Genomic DNA, 16,854 nt, shown 5'->3' with positions numbered 1-16,854 from the left:
GTGGAAGCTATGGAAAGCCTTCCCATCGCACTTGTCAGGCCCCTTTGAATTGTTGCACCCTTTATTTTCTGTTCACTCTACTTATGATTGTCTGCTTCAGATGTGTGAAGTGTATCCCTTCTGAGAGCAGGGAGCCTGTCCCCTTCCCACCTCAGGTGTAAGGCTGGGCACCAGGGAAGTGCCCACTGACAACTTGCTGAGGGAGAGACAGAGAGTACAAAGACAAGGCAGCACTCCTGGACCCCACACCACACCACCACCACCACCATCACCACCACAAAAAGAAGACACCAAGCAAAGCAATTGCCAAGATAAATCACTTTTATCTCTATAGGAAAGGGAGGATCTAAAAAAAATATAAATTACATTAGTAACACAAGAAAAAACAAGGAAAAAAAAAACCAACAGAGAAGTCTGGATGATGCTACTCTAACCTATTTATAAAAAGGCCCTGCATCAGAAATTCACAATCCTACCCACTTCTAAAAATATATTTAGACATGTACAGAAGCAGTGGGCTTGTTTTTAAATTGTTTGCTTTTTTGTAAAAATATATTAAAGGTGAATAGAAATCCTCTCTCCCTGCCCCCTATCCGAACCCTCAGCTCTCTGCTGAGGATTGGAGATCAGAGGTAACTATCTCATCACGTTCTAAACCTTGGTTACTACCACTCCCAACCCCTCCCCAACTCACTTCACTTAAACCTGAAACAATAAGAAAACAAAAACAAAAACATTAGCCTCTTTGGAAAAGCATTAACTCTGAGGGTAAACTTGCTTTTCATTGGAAACAACACAAAACAAACAGGAGGCTCAACTAAATGAAACCCAGTCAAATGGAGGCTGGGTTTCAGTTCCACAGAAACTTCTAACAAAGAAACAGAGGTGAAAGAGGCCGGGAATCAGGGATTTGCAAGCAATTAGCTGCCTTTGAAAGATCAAGAGAGGCTGTTAATGGACAAAAGGGCTGGGGACCTGGTCTTGGTTATAGCAGTCAGTGCCTAGTCAGGCAGTTGCCTACACAGGGACAGAGGATTCTCCTGCTCTCCCCTCACTACCCTCTGCTGCCTTGAAATCCCCAAAATAAGCAAAGCTGGGTAGAAACAGAGAGGAGGGGAGTAGGGACCTCATGTGCTAGGAGGGAGGTAGCCAGGCTTTTTGCCTTTGGTGTGACTAGATGGAGAACTGCTTGGCCCCTGGGGTCCCCAAGGTAGAAAAAGCAAACGGGCTAAAGGAGCCCCTGATTCCAAGGAAGGAGTGGAGGCGGGGCTATGGAGAAAAGAAAAACAAACTGCAGACACAAAAATGACAAAGGAAGCCTCACAAATTCCCTGTGACCTGCATGGTAGCTGTTGAATTCCCCAGAAGCAGTGGGCAAGCTGGGGTGAGGTTGGAGTGGGTGGTAGAGGGCAAAGAAACACTCCACTTGGGCAGTGCCAAATGGAGGAGGGCCACTCTCCATCAAGTCCAGATTGCCAGTGAAGCAAGACAGGTGGGAGGTGGGGGCACTGTCTGGACAATGGAGACCATCCACAAAGGAAAGAGAGGGGAAGGGAGGATCAGATTTCTGCTCCTTCAAGAGATGGGCATCTCTTCTCCTTGGCTTGGGCTCTGAGTGGCCTGTCTGCACTTTGCTTGAATGGTGACCTGTCATCTGGAAGTGCGAAGGCCAAGGAGTGAAGATATGAGTCCTGAGGTCTTCTTCAGACCAAGACCTCAGTGGAGAAAGAAGCATAGAGGTTCCCAATGGAGGACCCAGGGGTAGGCTGTTCTGCCACATCCCCTCCAGAAGGTCCCGGCTGTGCTCTGTGGTATAGGTACAGGGAGCAGGCTGTTGGACCAGGGTTATCTGCTTCAGTGGCAGGTACTCTCAGGTTTCTGGGAGATGTTTTTCACCCGTTGGAGCCCAGCCACAGCCACGTGGATAATGTTCTGCAGGACCTCAAAATCCAGACAAATCCCTGGAGCTCACCAAGGGACTTAATGTGTAGCCAGCCAAAAGTAGCCTCCTCCAATGGGCTACAAAATCATGGTCAAAGGCTTGGGTGTCTGTCCTCTCTCCACCTTGAAAAGTGACAGGAATCTAGTTTCTTCTCAAGGATAAGTTTGGTCAGCCTTTCTAGGCCACCTCCGGAAATGGCCCACAGTGGGGCAGTAAGGAGACACTGGGCCCTCCTCTTTATTTCCATGAAGCATTTGGCAAGAGGGGGCAGGGACCACAGCTTTCTCCCAGGAATGAGTCTGGAGGTGGGGCACATCCACTGGACTTGGGGGACGTAGGGGAAGGAAGAATGGGTGGAGGTGGGTAGGCTTCTGGAGACAGGGCTGGAGTTGCAGAGTGTTGAGCCCTGGGCTTCCCACTTTGTGGCCAGAGAAATATCAAAGGGCTCAGGCTCTCCTCATGCCTCTCCTCATCCTGCCTTTCAGCTCTAGGGAGGGATAGGAATAAAGGACAGACAAGGCAGGTGAAAGGGAAATGGGCTGGAAGAGTAAAAAAGAGGACACTAGTCAGCTGGAAACCTCTCCATTTACCTGCTACTCAGAGGTATGGAGAAAAAAGGCAGGATGCTCAAATGAAAGTGGGAGAGGGAGTTGGGGGAGTTGGCAGAGGGGCCCATGGGGGAGTCCGTGCCTTTGGTCAGTCCCAAGAAAGCAGGACAATGCGCCTCAGCACCTCGTCTAGGGCAGATAGGATCCAGGAGCGCCCCGAGAGTTGACAACGGAGAAAGCAATGGGGGTGAAGGGGTGGGGGGTGGGACACAAGAGGGCTCACAGAAGTAGTTTGCCATTTCTGTGGATTTTCAGGATACGGCCGAGTCTCTGTTTTGCTGTGGCTAGGCCCTTTTTGGGACGCTTTCCTGTGGGGAAAGGGAAAAGTAAGCAAGGGCTATGGCAAAGGCTTCAGAAGCAACTCTGGCACCAACTGCCCTCAGGCCACCTCCCCTCCTCTGTTTCTCTGCCCACAAAGCTTCCCCATCCTTAGGCCATATCGGGCAAGAAGCCCTCCTTAACTACTTTCGTTCAACACCACCTTGGCTTTTCCTCTTACAACCTCCTGCAGCAGCTACAAACTCTCTGGTTACAGTTTGTCTGGTTCTTTTTCCCAACAAATTCTTTGATCCCAATCATTTTCCTTCCAAAATTCTGAAGGGAGGTGAATATGCTTCCACACCCTCTTATCCTGCCTACCAGGATTGGACAAGTGCCTGGTTAGTGATTATAGCTCAGTGTCCCTGAAGTTGCCATCCCCAGGGCCTTGTTTCAGTAGAAACTTCTACCCTCATCAACCTTCAATGTCACACCAACCCTAGCACCCTTGAGCTACATACTCTAGGAACTGGACTTTAAGGGCTAAAGTGAGGGAAAGGCAGGTTTGAGTCTCCTAACTCTCTCTTCCCTCTTTCTCTCTCCCCACATCAAATCACCTCCCACATCCCATTTGATCATCTTCACATTTAATCAGTTTACCCCTTCCCTCTCCATTCCCTCTGCCAGAGCCTTAGCCTCTTTTTATTCCTGCCTGAACTTATATATGTACCTTTCTAGAATTCTCACTCTGGCCACCAGAAAGATCTTTCTAAACTCAAACCTAATTCTTGTCTCTACTTAAAATCAGACAATGTCTCTCCACGGCCCATAAGATCAAGTCCAAGCACCTTAGTTTGGCCTTCAGTGTCCCTCCCTAGTATTCTCATCTACTAGAGCACTTAGGATGTGGAGCAGGTGGCCCCAAGATCCCTCAGTTCTACAACCATATGGCTGTTGTACCTTGTCCTGCCTGATTGCTCTGGGAGCCAACTGAAGGGCGCCGCTGGGTCAAGAAGACACCGGGGGCCATAGGTGTGGTGCTCCGGTTTGCCTGGGCCATGCCAAAGGCATTGGGACGAGCAGTATACTCGTGGTCAGCAAGACTTCCTGACAGGGCCTCTTGTTTAGGCTCAGGAGGAGGCAGGGGTGAGGAGGAGGTGAGAAGCTGTGGTGTAGTGGCCAGAGTTGGGGCTGGTACTGTCACACTGAAATGGGAGTCTTGAGGGTGAGGCTGTTCCACCTCCTTCAGCAAAGGCTTCTTCTTGATATATTTCTTCTTTTGGGCCTTCTGAAGCTCCTAAAACACAAACCAAGTGCAAGGAGAGATTCAGGAGTAGAGAAAAGAAGAAAATCTCCCAAAAAAGGAACTAGACAATGGTCACTATGGTTCTACAACCCACCAACCCCTCTCTACCCCCACCAAGTCTAGCCTGGATATACACACACATAGGCCTTCCAATACCTGAGGTCATCTCTTTGGTACCATCCATCCTTAAGCCATCATGCCACTTGTTAGTACAATGGCAAGAGAACTGTAAATGAGTTTGGAGACTAGGGTTTTGGCCTAGCATTGCCACTAATGAGGTGGACCATGGACATCTCTAATAATACTAACTAAATTTAGAACAGCAGCAGAGGCACTTTATGTACTTTATCTCATTTAAACCTCATAACAGCCCTAAGAAGGAAAAACCCTTATTTTACAGATGAGAAAATTGAGGTGCAGGGATATTAAGCAACTTAAACCCAAAGCCTCACAGCTGAAAAGTAGTTAAGTCTAGTATTTAGCCAGGTCTATATGAAGACACACTCTGCAAACTTCTGAAAACGGAATATCTTAGAATAGAAAGATTATTAGCTTTGGAGTGACATACCAGGGTTCAAATCCAGGCTTGTGCTCCCTAAATTGGATGATTTTAGTCACAATTACTAACCTTTCTCAATCTCATCTGCCTCATCTGTAAAATGGGTAAAAAAAAAGTCTGTTTTCAGGGTTGTTAGAAAGGTTAAATAATGATGTAAAGATAGCACATAGTAGGTACTCAATAAGTGGTAAATTATTATTCTATCTTCATCTCTTATAGTGGCTTCTCTTCTTCTTGCTGGTCTTTTTCTTTCAGCAGAGGATGTAACAATCCTCTAGGTCACCAGGTCTAAAAACCTTAATTTTGGATGGGACAGACAGGTAAGGAGTTGGGTCACTTCTACCAATACCTTGAATTTCAGTCATCCATTGCTCTACAGATCTACTATCCACTGCATAGCGGGTACCTGTATGGTGGGCATCTGGAGCCCTGAGAACCTGGAAAGGTGGTACTGAGGAGCATATGAACAACTTCACCTTATGAAATGCTACACAGCCACACAGACCAACTCAGTGATTACATTACTTTGCCTTCTCTTGCAACACAGGCCTACTCCTGCCTTCGGAAGAGATCTGACAGGCTGTGGCTACCATAGGAATTTCTGGTGGATAAGAATAATAATATTAGTAATACATGCCATTGAGTAATGAGTAATACTATAATTACTCATTTAATACTAATAAGAACCTGAGAAGTAAGAATTATAATCCCATTTTGAGGATGAAGAAACTGTAGCACAGAGAGGATAAGTCATTTTTCCCAAGGTTATAGGATCAATAAGTGGCCAAGCCAGGATTCAGATCCAAGCCATTTGGCTTCAGAATCTCTTCCCTCAGCCACACTGCTACTCCACCCATACCAGGAACTACATTTCTATCCCCTTCTCTCTCATCTGACTCCACAAATTACCTCTTCATATCTAGGATCACTTAGCCTAAATTTTCCTACCTTTCTTACCAATCTCTTTTACATATAATTTATCCAGACACCCCCACAGATGACTAGACCGTCTTAAGATAGGACCACTTTCACCTTGCCAATTCCCTTCTCTAGAATCTGTTAGCAGGACCCCACTCACGTTCAAATTCCCTGGCCTGACATTCATGGTCTTCCACAGTCTGGCTGCTTACACCTAGCTAACATCCATAATGATAACAATGAAAAGCTAACATGCCTATAGTACTTACTCTGTACCAAGTGCCATTCTCAGAGCTTGTACATATATTACCTCATTTAATCCTAAGGCAAAGTCTATGAGGAAACTAAGGCAAAGAGAAATTAAGTAACTTGCCCAAGTGGTAGAGCTAGGATTCAAACCTAGGCAGGTTGGCTCCAGAATCCATTCTTTTAACCAATATTTATTTTACCCTATCCCCCAGCATGAATTCTCCATTCCAGAAAGATCTGTTCATTCATTCATACACTCACTCACCCCAACACTGACTAAACACATATGCTTACCATAGGGGGGATTTCAACTTAAATATATCCCCACTCTTGAAGCATTTATAAATTTAAGGGACAAAGAAAAATACACTTATGATCATAAGTACCATGAGAAAATGCTATGGAAGCAAAGAATGCAGCCACTGAAATACAGTGTGGTAGGTGGTGTAAAGGGCTGTTAGGTAAGCCATCTGAGAGAGTATGATTCCCAATGGGCTGAAGGAACAGCTTGTGCAAAGGCACAAAGGCATGAGACAATCTGATAACATTGAGTGAACTATGAGTACTGTAGTATAGTGTGGCTGGTATAAAGAGTATGCATGAAGGGCTGGCGGTAGGTCAGGGAGGAGAGGTGACCTAGAGACCAGATCAAGAGAGCCTTGTATACCATACCAAGGAGCTCCCTTCTGGAATGTCTCCCTGTCTCCAACCAAAAGTTTAGCCTATAAAACTCCTCCCCAATTTCAAAACCTCTTCTTTGAGATTGTCTCTGATAAACCCAAACAGAATTGATCTCCTTAAAAGGTACTAAGAGTAGTTTTCACACCTTTAAGTAATTTATCCATTTATTTAAAGCAGTAGAACCCCTTTTTATTAAATTACATCTTACATGGCACCGGGATATACATAACATAGAGAAGTTCTGGCCAAAGAAGGACTACCTGGCCTTCTTGGTCTGTTGGCTCCCAACAATAGCCTACAAGACATTTCTAAGCAACTCTAGCACTCCAGAGAACATCATATGAAAAACATCATTCTATTAAATTTTATTTAAATAGGATTTAATTACTTAATTATATAACATTTAACTATTTCATTTTATTTAAATAGCAAATAACATAAAATTTGAAGTTAAAAGATATGAGTTTGAATCTTGTCTCCTCCATTTACTGGCTGTATTATCCTGGACTAGTCACTTAAAGAGAGCCTCATTTTCTTCACCTGTAAAATGATGAAAATATCACCTATTGAACAGGGCTACTGGGAAGATTACATGAGACATTGTACATGGAAGTACCTAACATAAAGCAGATGCTCAGTATTGCTCTAAGCTGTAGGATGTGGCATGAGCAGCTAAGGAGATGTTGGTAAGGAGAGAACCAGAAGATTCACCTCCAAATGCTCCTAGAGTTGCTTACCACATTACACACATTAAAGAACTTTGTAAACTGTAATGCTAGGAGGTGAACCTGATTTTAGTGCAGATGACCCTTTAGGACAAAAAATAGTGGGCGAAGTTTTCTTGAAGAGCAAGGGATGAAGATCAAGATAATATTATTTGGTAAAGAGGATAAGAAAAACCTCTAATAGAGCAAATTCCAATACTGCTGGGTGGCTGAAAACTTGAGTGTACCCAGCTAAATTGCTTCCTCAGGACTTTATCTGAGTGAGGGCAAAGGATGGACCTGATCCTTCCCAACAGAAAGGTTTTTACACACCAAGAAAGGCAAATGGTATCTGTAAGGGTTTTTCTCTAGTCCCATATTTTCTTTCATCCCAAATCTTGTCAATTGTGTGATGTATAGCTTGTCACTGAGTTGGGATGTAGATATAGATGGGGGGCTGGGGTACTGCCAAGGATAAAGATTAAAGGTTACCCAATCCCCACTAAGACAATGGTGGGATCCTATCGGCCTGAAGGCCAGAGTTTTGAGGCTCTAAGTCAAACTGCAATCACTTGCAGGGCCACTGCCTAGGGTGCCAACACCTACCTGCTGGGCCAGTTTTGCAGCTGCTGCAGCCAAGCCTGTCTCAATGGAAGCTACCCGGGTCCCCTCACGCACAGGACGGTCCTGCTTTGGTAGAGTTGGGGTCACACGGGCTGCAGGGGAAACAGAATGAGAGAGTGTCACTCTCTAAGACATTTATCAGAGTGTCAACCATATTCCCCCTCTCCAAGCTCCCCAGAGGTGGTCTCATTAGTTTTCCTGCTTCTAGCTTTTTATAAAGCCAGATTTTGCTTCCTATCAGGTAAGAAGCTAATTCACAAGTGCCCAAAGCACACACGGATTACAGGATAAAAATTTAACCTCCCCGAATTGGCATTTAAGGTTGTCCATGTTCTGCTCCTGGTCTACCTACCTCTTCAACCTTATTTCCACATCCATATTCTCAGCTTCTCCAGACAAATGGCTTCTTTTTATACCTCCAGAACATGTACAACTCATCTTCTCTCCCTGTGCATTCATTCTCACTATCTACACACAGTCTACAGTACCCTCTTCCTTTCTGTCTGCCTATTCAAAGCTTCCCATCCTTCAAACCTGCCCAGGAAATCAACCTCCTAGGCAAAACCTCTAGGACTTCTATGGTCCCACTGAACTCTCTTTCCTCTGAACTCATGATCTGTACAAATTACTTGATACATAGCACATACCACCTTGTTTCATTCTCTAATTTTGATGTGTGTTACTTTGTCTACCAAACAGGCTATGAGTTTCTGAAGAAGACCATCTTCTTGTATAACTCTTATGGTGCCTTACCAACCTTGAATCAAAAAATACTCATCCCACCTTTCAAAAGAAATGTATTTCAGGATAACCAAACAGCCCCAGATGGTGAAAGACAGATCTTCTTTACAGAAAATGCCAGCTAATAAACGTAGAAGGAATGACAGAATTAGAAAATCACAAGTGTGCAAGTCCTAATGAAACAACCGATTCTAGGGAATTGGATATTCACACAGTACCAATGTATTACCTCACAGATTACTTGCTAGTACCAAGAAGAAAAACCTTACAATAATGAGTTCAAGGGATCACTACCATAACTAAGTATTAACTTTAGTGTCATTAATACACAGCACAACTTCAAGCACTTCCTGATGCAACACAATAGGAAATACACAGCATCACCTGAGAAGTAGGATTGTTAAAGAGCTAAAAAATCAAGCAAGCCATTCATATTACTTCCAGTGTTTAGGAAACACAGGGATAGAAAAACAAGTTAAATGACACCATGAGAAAACAAGCAGACATTCTACAAAGTAACTGGCTTAATCTCTTAAAAAAGACAATGTCACAAGGAGGCAAGTAGACAAGTCTAGAAGGTGGGACACACTACAGGGCAATTACACCAGTTTCTACAACAAATCAATAGCATAAAACAAAGCGGGGACTGCTCTAGATTGAGAGACATAAAAGACATGACAGTCAAATGCCATGTGGACCCCGTTTAGATCTTGATTTAAACAAATCCATTTTAAAAATACCCTTTGTGGTTAGACAATTTAGGAACTTTGGTTAAGGACTTGGAATTAGGTAACATCAAATAATTATTGAATTATCATTATTTTTTTATATATAACAGCATTGTGGTTATGTGAAAAATGTCCATATTTTTTAGAAATACACAGTGAAATACATCAGGGTAATGACATAATATCTGGGGTTTGCTTTAAAGCAAAAAAAAATTTAAAGAAAAAACAAGTGATAGATGAAGCAAATATGGAAAAATCTTGATAACTGTTCATTCTCACTGGTGGATATATGAGAGTTCACTATACTATTCTATTTTAAAGAAAAAAGCTAATGTCACAGAAAAAAAGGTGTGGTGGTAGTGCTGACCTAGATTTAAAAACTCGTTGATTAGCTATTGCTATTATAAAGGAAAATTTCTGGATAACCAGTACGTAGAGTCTAGAATAGGCAACTCAGGAGGCTGAAGTTCTTTCTTCAAAGGTAACATTTTGTTTGTTTAAAATATGATCCAAAGTAAATCTAACAAAAGTGTCTGTGTATAATTTTGGGTCATGGACACTTACATATTTTTTATACTGTTCTCTATAGTTTTATATGTGTGGTGGTTTTAAAACATGGCCCCAAATTCTTTGATACCTTTCCTACTGATAGGTGGGGTCTGTGTCCCTTTCTTGAATCAAAGGTATAAGTGATACTGTGTGACTTCTGAGGCTAGGTCAGGAAAGGCAATTTCAGTTCCCACACTGCTTGCTGGAATACTCACGCTTGGAGACCCGAGCCACCATGTAAAAAGTTTTATTGCCTTGACTGCCTCACTAGGCAGTGAGGAAGCTAGTTACATGGAGAGCCCACATGTTGGCACTTCTGGTCTTTGAGTCCTCCGAGGCCAGGCACCAGACATGTAAGTGAATGAGACTTTAGGTGATTCAAACTCTTGGCAACCAAGTCACCCCAAGCCTTCATAGTTTTTCCAGCTGAGACCCCAGACATCATGGAGTAGAGACAAGTTGTCCTCATTGTGCCCTTTCTAAATTCTTGGCCCAGAGAATAAACGAACGTGAGAAAGCGGTGGTTGTTTAATGCTGGGGGGGGAGCCCTCCTTGGGTTTTTTTTGGTTTGTTTTTTTGTGGAGGGGGAGCTATAATAAATATTTTTGGGGAAGAGTTGGGAAAATTTGGTTATGGACTGGGTGTTAGAAGATCTTAGGGAATTATTAACTTTGTTAAGCATAAAAAACATAGTGTGGTTACACAGGAGGGTGTCATTCTTAGGAGATACTGAAGTACTCCTGGGTAAAATATGTTATGATGGCTGCGCATTACTCTGAAGTGGCTCAGCAAAAACTATAGACAGATAGATAAATGAAGGAACTACAGCAAAATGTTACAATTATAGAATCTGGCTACTGAGAATATGGGTGTTCATGTGTACTATCCTTCTACTTTTATGTATGTTTGAAATTTATCATAATACATTTTAAATAATGAACAAGACTAAGAGATCATAATAACCAAATGTAATATGTAGGGTGGGAATGGATCTTAGTTTGAAAAAGCTAATTATAAAAGATACTTTTGGTAAAACTGGGGGAAATTTGAATTATTTGGCATTCAAATTGAAGTATTTGATATCAGATGATATTAAGAAATAAATGTAACTTTGCTTAGGTGTCATATAATGGTACTGTAGTTATGGAAGAAAATGTCATTTTTAAATAGATGCATACTGCAATATTTAGGATGAGATGTCATTATGGGTGACATCAATAAAAATGGCAAAATAAGGACTTCCAAAAACTCATTCCTCAATAAAAACAAAGAAAAACTAGAAAAAATTGTCAGAATAAATTTTTTCAATAACTCTGGAAATTAACCAAAGGCTTGTAGCAATCTGAATCTCAGTAAGAATAATGAACTTTGTGGCATTTTAACTTGCCCTACACACATCCACCTTTCCTCAGCTCAGTGGTAGCATTGAAAAATAACAGTCCACATTCCCAGTAATATACTAAGCAGAAAGGAGCTGGGACTTTCTTTCAAAGCATAGTGCTAAAAGCCTCTCACTCCCTGGGAGGGAATTTATAAAAAATGTTGAAAGGAAAGTGTTTATGTCACAGCTGCTTAAAGATGAGGGATAACAGTTGTGGCCAACAATTGATTGACCCTAATGCTTAAAACAAAGCTGAAGAATGACATGTCTATAGAGGATTCAAAAAGCTCCCACACATTTCTGAGAATCTAGAAAGCCACATGCAGTGTAGAGACTATAAGACTTGAGAAGGCCCCAGGCACTCACCTCTGCCTGACTTTGAGAAGTCAAAGTCTGCAAAAGCAGGAAGTGAAAGCTAAGGCAGAGTTGTAAATTGCCTAGCTGAGTGTTAAAGGCATGCCCCAATACGCACAACAGAGCTACTTAGCATGTACTAGATTCATTGGTTCCAGACATTTAAGGAAATCTCTGTTTAGTCATTAGATGTCTACTAAGCTAAATAAGTAGAGACACCAGTGGCCAGACACAAAAGGTATACAGACTTTACAGAATTAGTTCAGAAAAATCACTTAACAAACAACAACTACAACAAACAGCAACAACAATAAACCTTGAGGACTGGAGTGGGGAAAATCTGATTTCCGAAGTTGCTACCATATTTAAAATGTTCAGTTTTCAACAAAAAATCATAAGACATACAAAGAAATAAAGTATAGCCATACACAAGAAAAAAGCAATCAGTAGAAACTGTCTTTGACTTCCTAGACAAAGTTGGACTTACCAGACAAGGACTTTAAATCAGCTATTTTAAATGCTTTCAAAGGCTAAAGGAGACTATGTCTGAAGACCTACAGGAAAGTATAAGAATGATGTCTTACCAAAAAGAGAATACCAATGGAGACAGAAATTATAAAAAGAAACCAAATAGTTAAAAAAATAAAATAACATGCACACTGACGAACAACCATAAAAAAAAAGTAAAATAGCTGAAATGAAAACTTCACTACAGGGTTTCAACAGAAGATTTGAGCACGTAGAAGGAAGAATTAATTAGTGACCTTGAAAAGATATGTCAACTGAGATTATTCAGTCTGTGAGCAGAAAGAAAAAAAGAATGAAGAAACATGAACAGAGCAAAAGGGACCTGAAGAATATCATCACGTTTATCAACATATGCATATGGGAGTCCCAGAAGAACAGAGAAAAGGGGGCGGGAAGATTATTTGAAGAAATAATGGCTAAAAACTTTCTAAATTTGAAAAAAAACAATCTATACATTCAAGGGCTCAATAAACTCCAAGCTGGACAAACTGAGAGAGGCCACACGTCATAACCAAAACCAAAGACAAAGACAGAATCTTCAAAGCAGCAAGACAGAAGTGACTCATAACATAAAAGGGATTCTCAATAGAACTGACAGTTTATTTATCGTCAAAAACCATGGAGGCTACAAGGCAGTGAGATGACATATTCAAAGTGCTAAAAGAAAAACACTATCAACCAAGAATAATAAATCCAGAAAAACTATCCTTCAAAAAAAGAAATCAAGACATTCCTAGATGAACAAAATCAAAGAGTGTGTTGCTAGCAGATCTGTCCTATAAGAAATGCCAAAGGGCAACCTTCAGGACAAAATGAAAAGTAACAATACAGTAAATTGAATCCACATGAAGAAATAAAGAGCACTGGTAAAGGTAACTGGATAGGTAAAATTAAAAGACAGTATGAATGTATTTTTGTTTGTAACCTTTTTTCTATCTGGCTTAACAGACAACTGCATAAAGCAATAATTATAATTCTATGTTCATGAACACAATGTATAAAGATGTAATTTATGACAGTAATAACATAAAGGAAGGATGAAGGAGCTATGTAGGACCATAGTTTTTGTTTAGCATTGAAATTAAATTGATATTAATGTGAATTAGAATGGCGTCAATTAAGATGTTGTTCACCAGGACAACCACTAGGAAAATAATTCAAATATATATAGAAATTGGCTCGGCATGGTAGCTCACACCTGTAATCCTAGCACACTGGAAGGCCAAGATCGAAGGATTGCTTGAGCTCAGGAGTTTGAGACCAGCCTGAGCAAGAGCAAGACTACGTCTCTACTAAAAATGGAAAAATTAGCCGGGAATGGTGGAGTACACCTGTAGTCCCAGCTACTTGGGAGGCTGATGCAGGAGGATCACTTGAGCCCTGGAGTCTGAGGTTGCGGTGAGCTACGATGATGCCACTGCACTCTAGCTGGGCGACAGAGCGAGACTCTGTCTCAAACAAACAGACAAATATACATAGAAAAAAAGAGAATTAAAATGGAATACTCTATGGAAAACATTATCAAGACTTCTCAAAGAACTAAAAGTAGACCTACCATTCCATCTAGTAATTCCACTACTGGATATCTACCCAAAGGAAAAGAAGTCATTTTATCAAAGAGACACCTGCACTCGAATGGTTATCACAACACAATTCATACTTGCAAAGATGTGGAATCAACCTACGTGCCCATCAACTGATGAGTGGATAAAGAAAATGTGGTGTGTGTATACACATACATACATACATACACACACACACACACACACACACACACACACCCCATGGAGTACTACTCAGCCATAAAAAGAAATGAATTAATGTCTTCTGCAGCAATTTGGATGGAACTGGAGATCATTATTCTAAGTGATGTACCTCAAGAATAGAAAAACACCACATGTATTCTCTAATAATTTGGAACTAATTGATGGGCACACATGGGCACAGAAAGAAGTAAAAATTGTTGGAAATCAATAAGTGGGGAGGAGGGAGGAAAAGAAGAGTTAAAACCTATCTAACAATTACAATAAACACTATTCGGGTGATGGGCACACTTATGGCCCTGACAAAAGTATTACAAAAGCTATCTGTGTAACAAAAAACTTTGTACCCCCTTAATATAAAAACAATAAATAAAATGAGACACGATAAAATAGCTATTAAACACAAAAGAAGGCAGTCATAGAGGAACTGATGAACAAAAAAGGAATAAGACAAACAGCAAAACAGACACTGTAAATCCTACTTCATCAGTTATTAATAGACTCAACTCTCCAACTGAAAGGCAGATATTGGGAGACTGTATAAAACAAACATGATCCTACTACATGCTATCTATAAGACACACAACTTTAGACTGGCAGACACAAAGATTTTGAAGATGAAAATATGGAAAAAGAGACAACCATGAAAATTGTACCCAAATAAAAACTGCAATGGCTATAGCAGTACCAGACAAAACATTCTTTAAGACAAAACTTGTTACCAGAGACAAAAAAAAAAAGGGCATTTTATAATGATAAAAGGTCCAATCCATCAAGAGGCTGCAACAATTACAAATATATATATACCTAATAACAAAACTGACCGAACTGAAGGGAGAAATGTATAATTGAACAATAATATCTTTGGAGACTTCAGTACCTCATCTTCAGTAATGGATGAAACAATCAGAAGATCAGCCAGGAACTAGAGATGTCATGATGTCTGAAATTTTGCTTAAAATGCTTCAAAAAAAAAATGAATAAAGCAAATAAAGCAAAATCTTCATTATTAATTCTGGGTGACATATATAGATGTTCAGGATACTACCATCTCTAATTTTCTGTATGTTTGAAAATTTTCATAACAAAAATTCTTCAAGACAGGAAAATTAGGCTGGGCGTGGTAGCTCATGCCTGTAATCCTAGCACTTTGGGAGGCCGAGGCAGGAGGATCACTTGAGCTCAGGAATTTGAGACCAGCCTGAGCAAGAGCAAGACCCTGTCTCTACAAAATATAGAAAAATTAGCCAGGTATTGTGGTGTGTGCCTGTAGTCACAGCTACTTGGGAGGCTGAGGCAAGAGGATGATGTAAGTCCGGGAGTTTGAGGTTACAGTGAGCTATGATGACACCAGAGCACTCTAGCCCGGGTGACAGAGCAAGATCCTTTTTCAAAAACAACAACAACAAAAATAAAGGAAAAATATTTACTGATTATTCTTGTGATTGTGATTATTGTAGCATATTTAAATATCTAAAAAGGGTAATTTATTTTTTATTTACCTTTTCTATCCAATATTCTTTAAGCTAATCATACCTGTTTACTTCTTAAATTACTTTTAGAATGAGTTCCCCACAAAATTCCTTTTTTTTAATTTAGGTTTTGATTTAGGATAGTGTTAAATATATAAATTAATTTGGAAAGAAATGACCCTGTAAAACATTTAGTCTTTATAACCAGGCACATGGCGCACCTCTATTTATTCAGGCTTTATGTTCCTCAGTAAAGTTTTGAAGTTTTCTTAACTAAAGAGGTAAAGGACCCCTACAGGGAGAACTACAAACACTAAGGAAGGAAACAGCAGAGGATGTAAACAGATGGAAAACCATACCATGCTAATGGATTGGCAGAATCAACATTGTTAAAATGTCTATACTATCCAAAGTTATCTACAAATTCAATGCAATCTCTATTAAAATACCAACATCATTTTTCGCAGATCTAAAAAAAATAATTCTATGCTTCATACAGAACCAGAGAACACCCAGTATAGCTAAAGCAACCTTCAGCAAAAAGAACAAATTGGGAGGCATCAATTTACCAGACTTCAAGGTATACTAGAAGGCTATAATGACCAAAACGGCATGGTACTGGCACAAGAACAGAGATATAGACCAATGGAACAGGACTGAGGACTCAGATACAAAACCATCCTCATATAGCCAACTGATCTTTGACAAAGCAGACAAAAACATACACTGGGAAAAAGAATCCCTATACAATAAATGGTGCTGGGAAAATCGGATAGCCTCAAGTAGAGACTGAAACAGGATTTATACCTCTCATCTTTCACAAAAATCAACTTACAATGGATAACAGACTTAAAACTAAGGTGTGAAACCATAAGAATTCTAGAAGAAAATGTTGGAAAAACTCTTATAGACATCAGCCTAGGCAAAGAATTTATGAAGACCCCAAAAGCAATCACAGTATCAACAAAAATAAGTGGGACCTGATTAAATTAAAAAGCTCTGCACAGCCAAAGAAACTATCACTAGAGCAAACAGACAACCTACAGAATGGGAGAAAATATTTGCATGCCATACATCCAATAAAGGGCTAATAACTAGAATCTGTATAGAACTGAGACAAATCAACAAGAAAAAATCAAGCAACCCCATTAGAAAGTGGGCAAAGGACATGAACAGAAACTCTTCAAAAGAAGATAGACTAATGGCCAAGAAATATGAAAAAATGCTCAACATCGCTAACCACCAGGGAAATGCAAATCAAAACCATAATGAGTAATCCTAGCACTCTGGGAGGCTGAGGCAGGAGGATCGTTTGAGCTCAGGAGTTCAAGACAAGCCTAAGCAAGAGCAAGACCCCGTCTCTACTAAAAAAGTAGAAAGAAATTAGCTGGACAACTAAAAATATGTACAAAAAATTAGCCGGGCATGGTGGTGCATGCCTGTAGTCCCAGCTACTCAGGAGGCTGAGGCAGTAGGATTGCTTGAGCCC

The 16,854-nt window shown here is 40.6% G+C and overlaps 1 protein-coding gene across 1 annotated transcript in view; it reads right to left on the bottom strand.

The window, feature by feature from the left end:
- Positions 1–303: 303 nt before the first annotated feature.
- The window catches only part of PHF8 (PHD finger protein 8), a 103,777-nt gene continuing 87,226 nt past the window's right edge, over positions 304–16,854 (bottom strand). Inside the window, exons 20-22 of the mRNA XM_012663980.1 lie at positions 7,832–7,941; positions 3,769–4,105; positions 304–2,858 (exon numbers count right to left, since the gene is read on the bottom strand). Of these exons, the coding sequence (XP_012519434.1) occupies positions 2,770–2,858; positions 3,769–4,105; positions 7,832–7,941 (536 nt within the window). The 3' untranslated portion in view covers positions 304–2,769. The remainder of the gene's footprint in view (positions 2,859–3,768; positions 4,106–7,831; positions 7,942–16,854) is intronic.

Source organism: Propithecus coquereli, unplaced genomic scaffold, assembly GCF_000956105.1.
Source record: "Propithecus coquereli isolate 6110/MARCELLA unplaced genomic scaffold, Pcoq_1.0 Scaffold849, whole genome shotgun sequence".
Classification (NCBI taxonomy): Eukaryota; Metazoa; Chordata; class Mammalia; order Primates; family Indriidae; genus Propithecus; species Propithecus coquereli.
The sequence above is the reverse complement of the archived record's forward strand: the minus strand, read 5'-3'. Positions and strand labels throughout refer to the sequence as shown.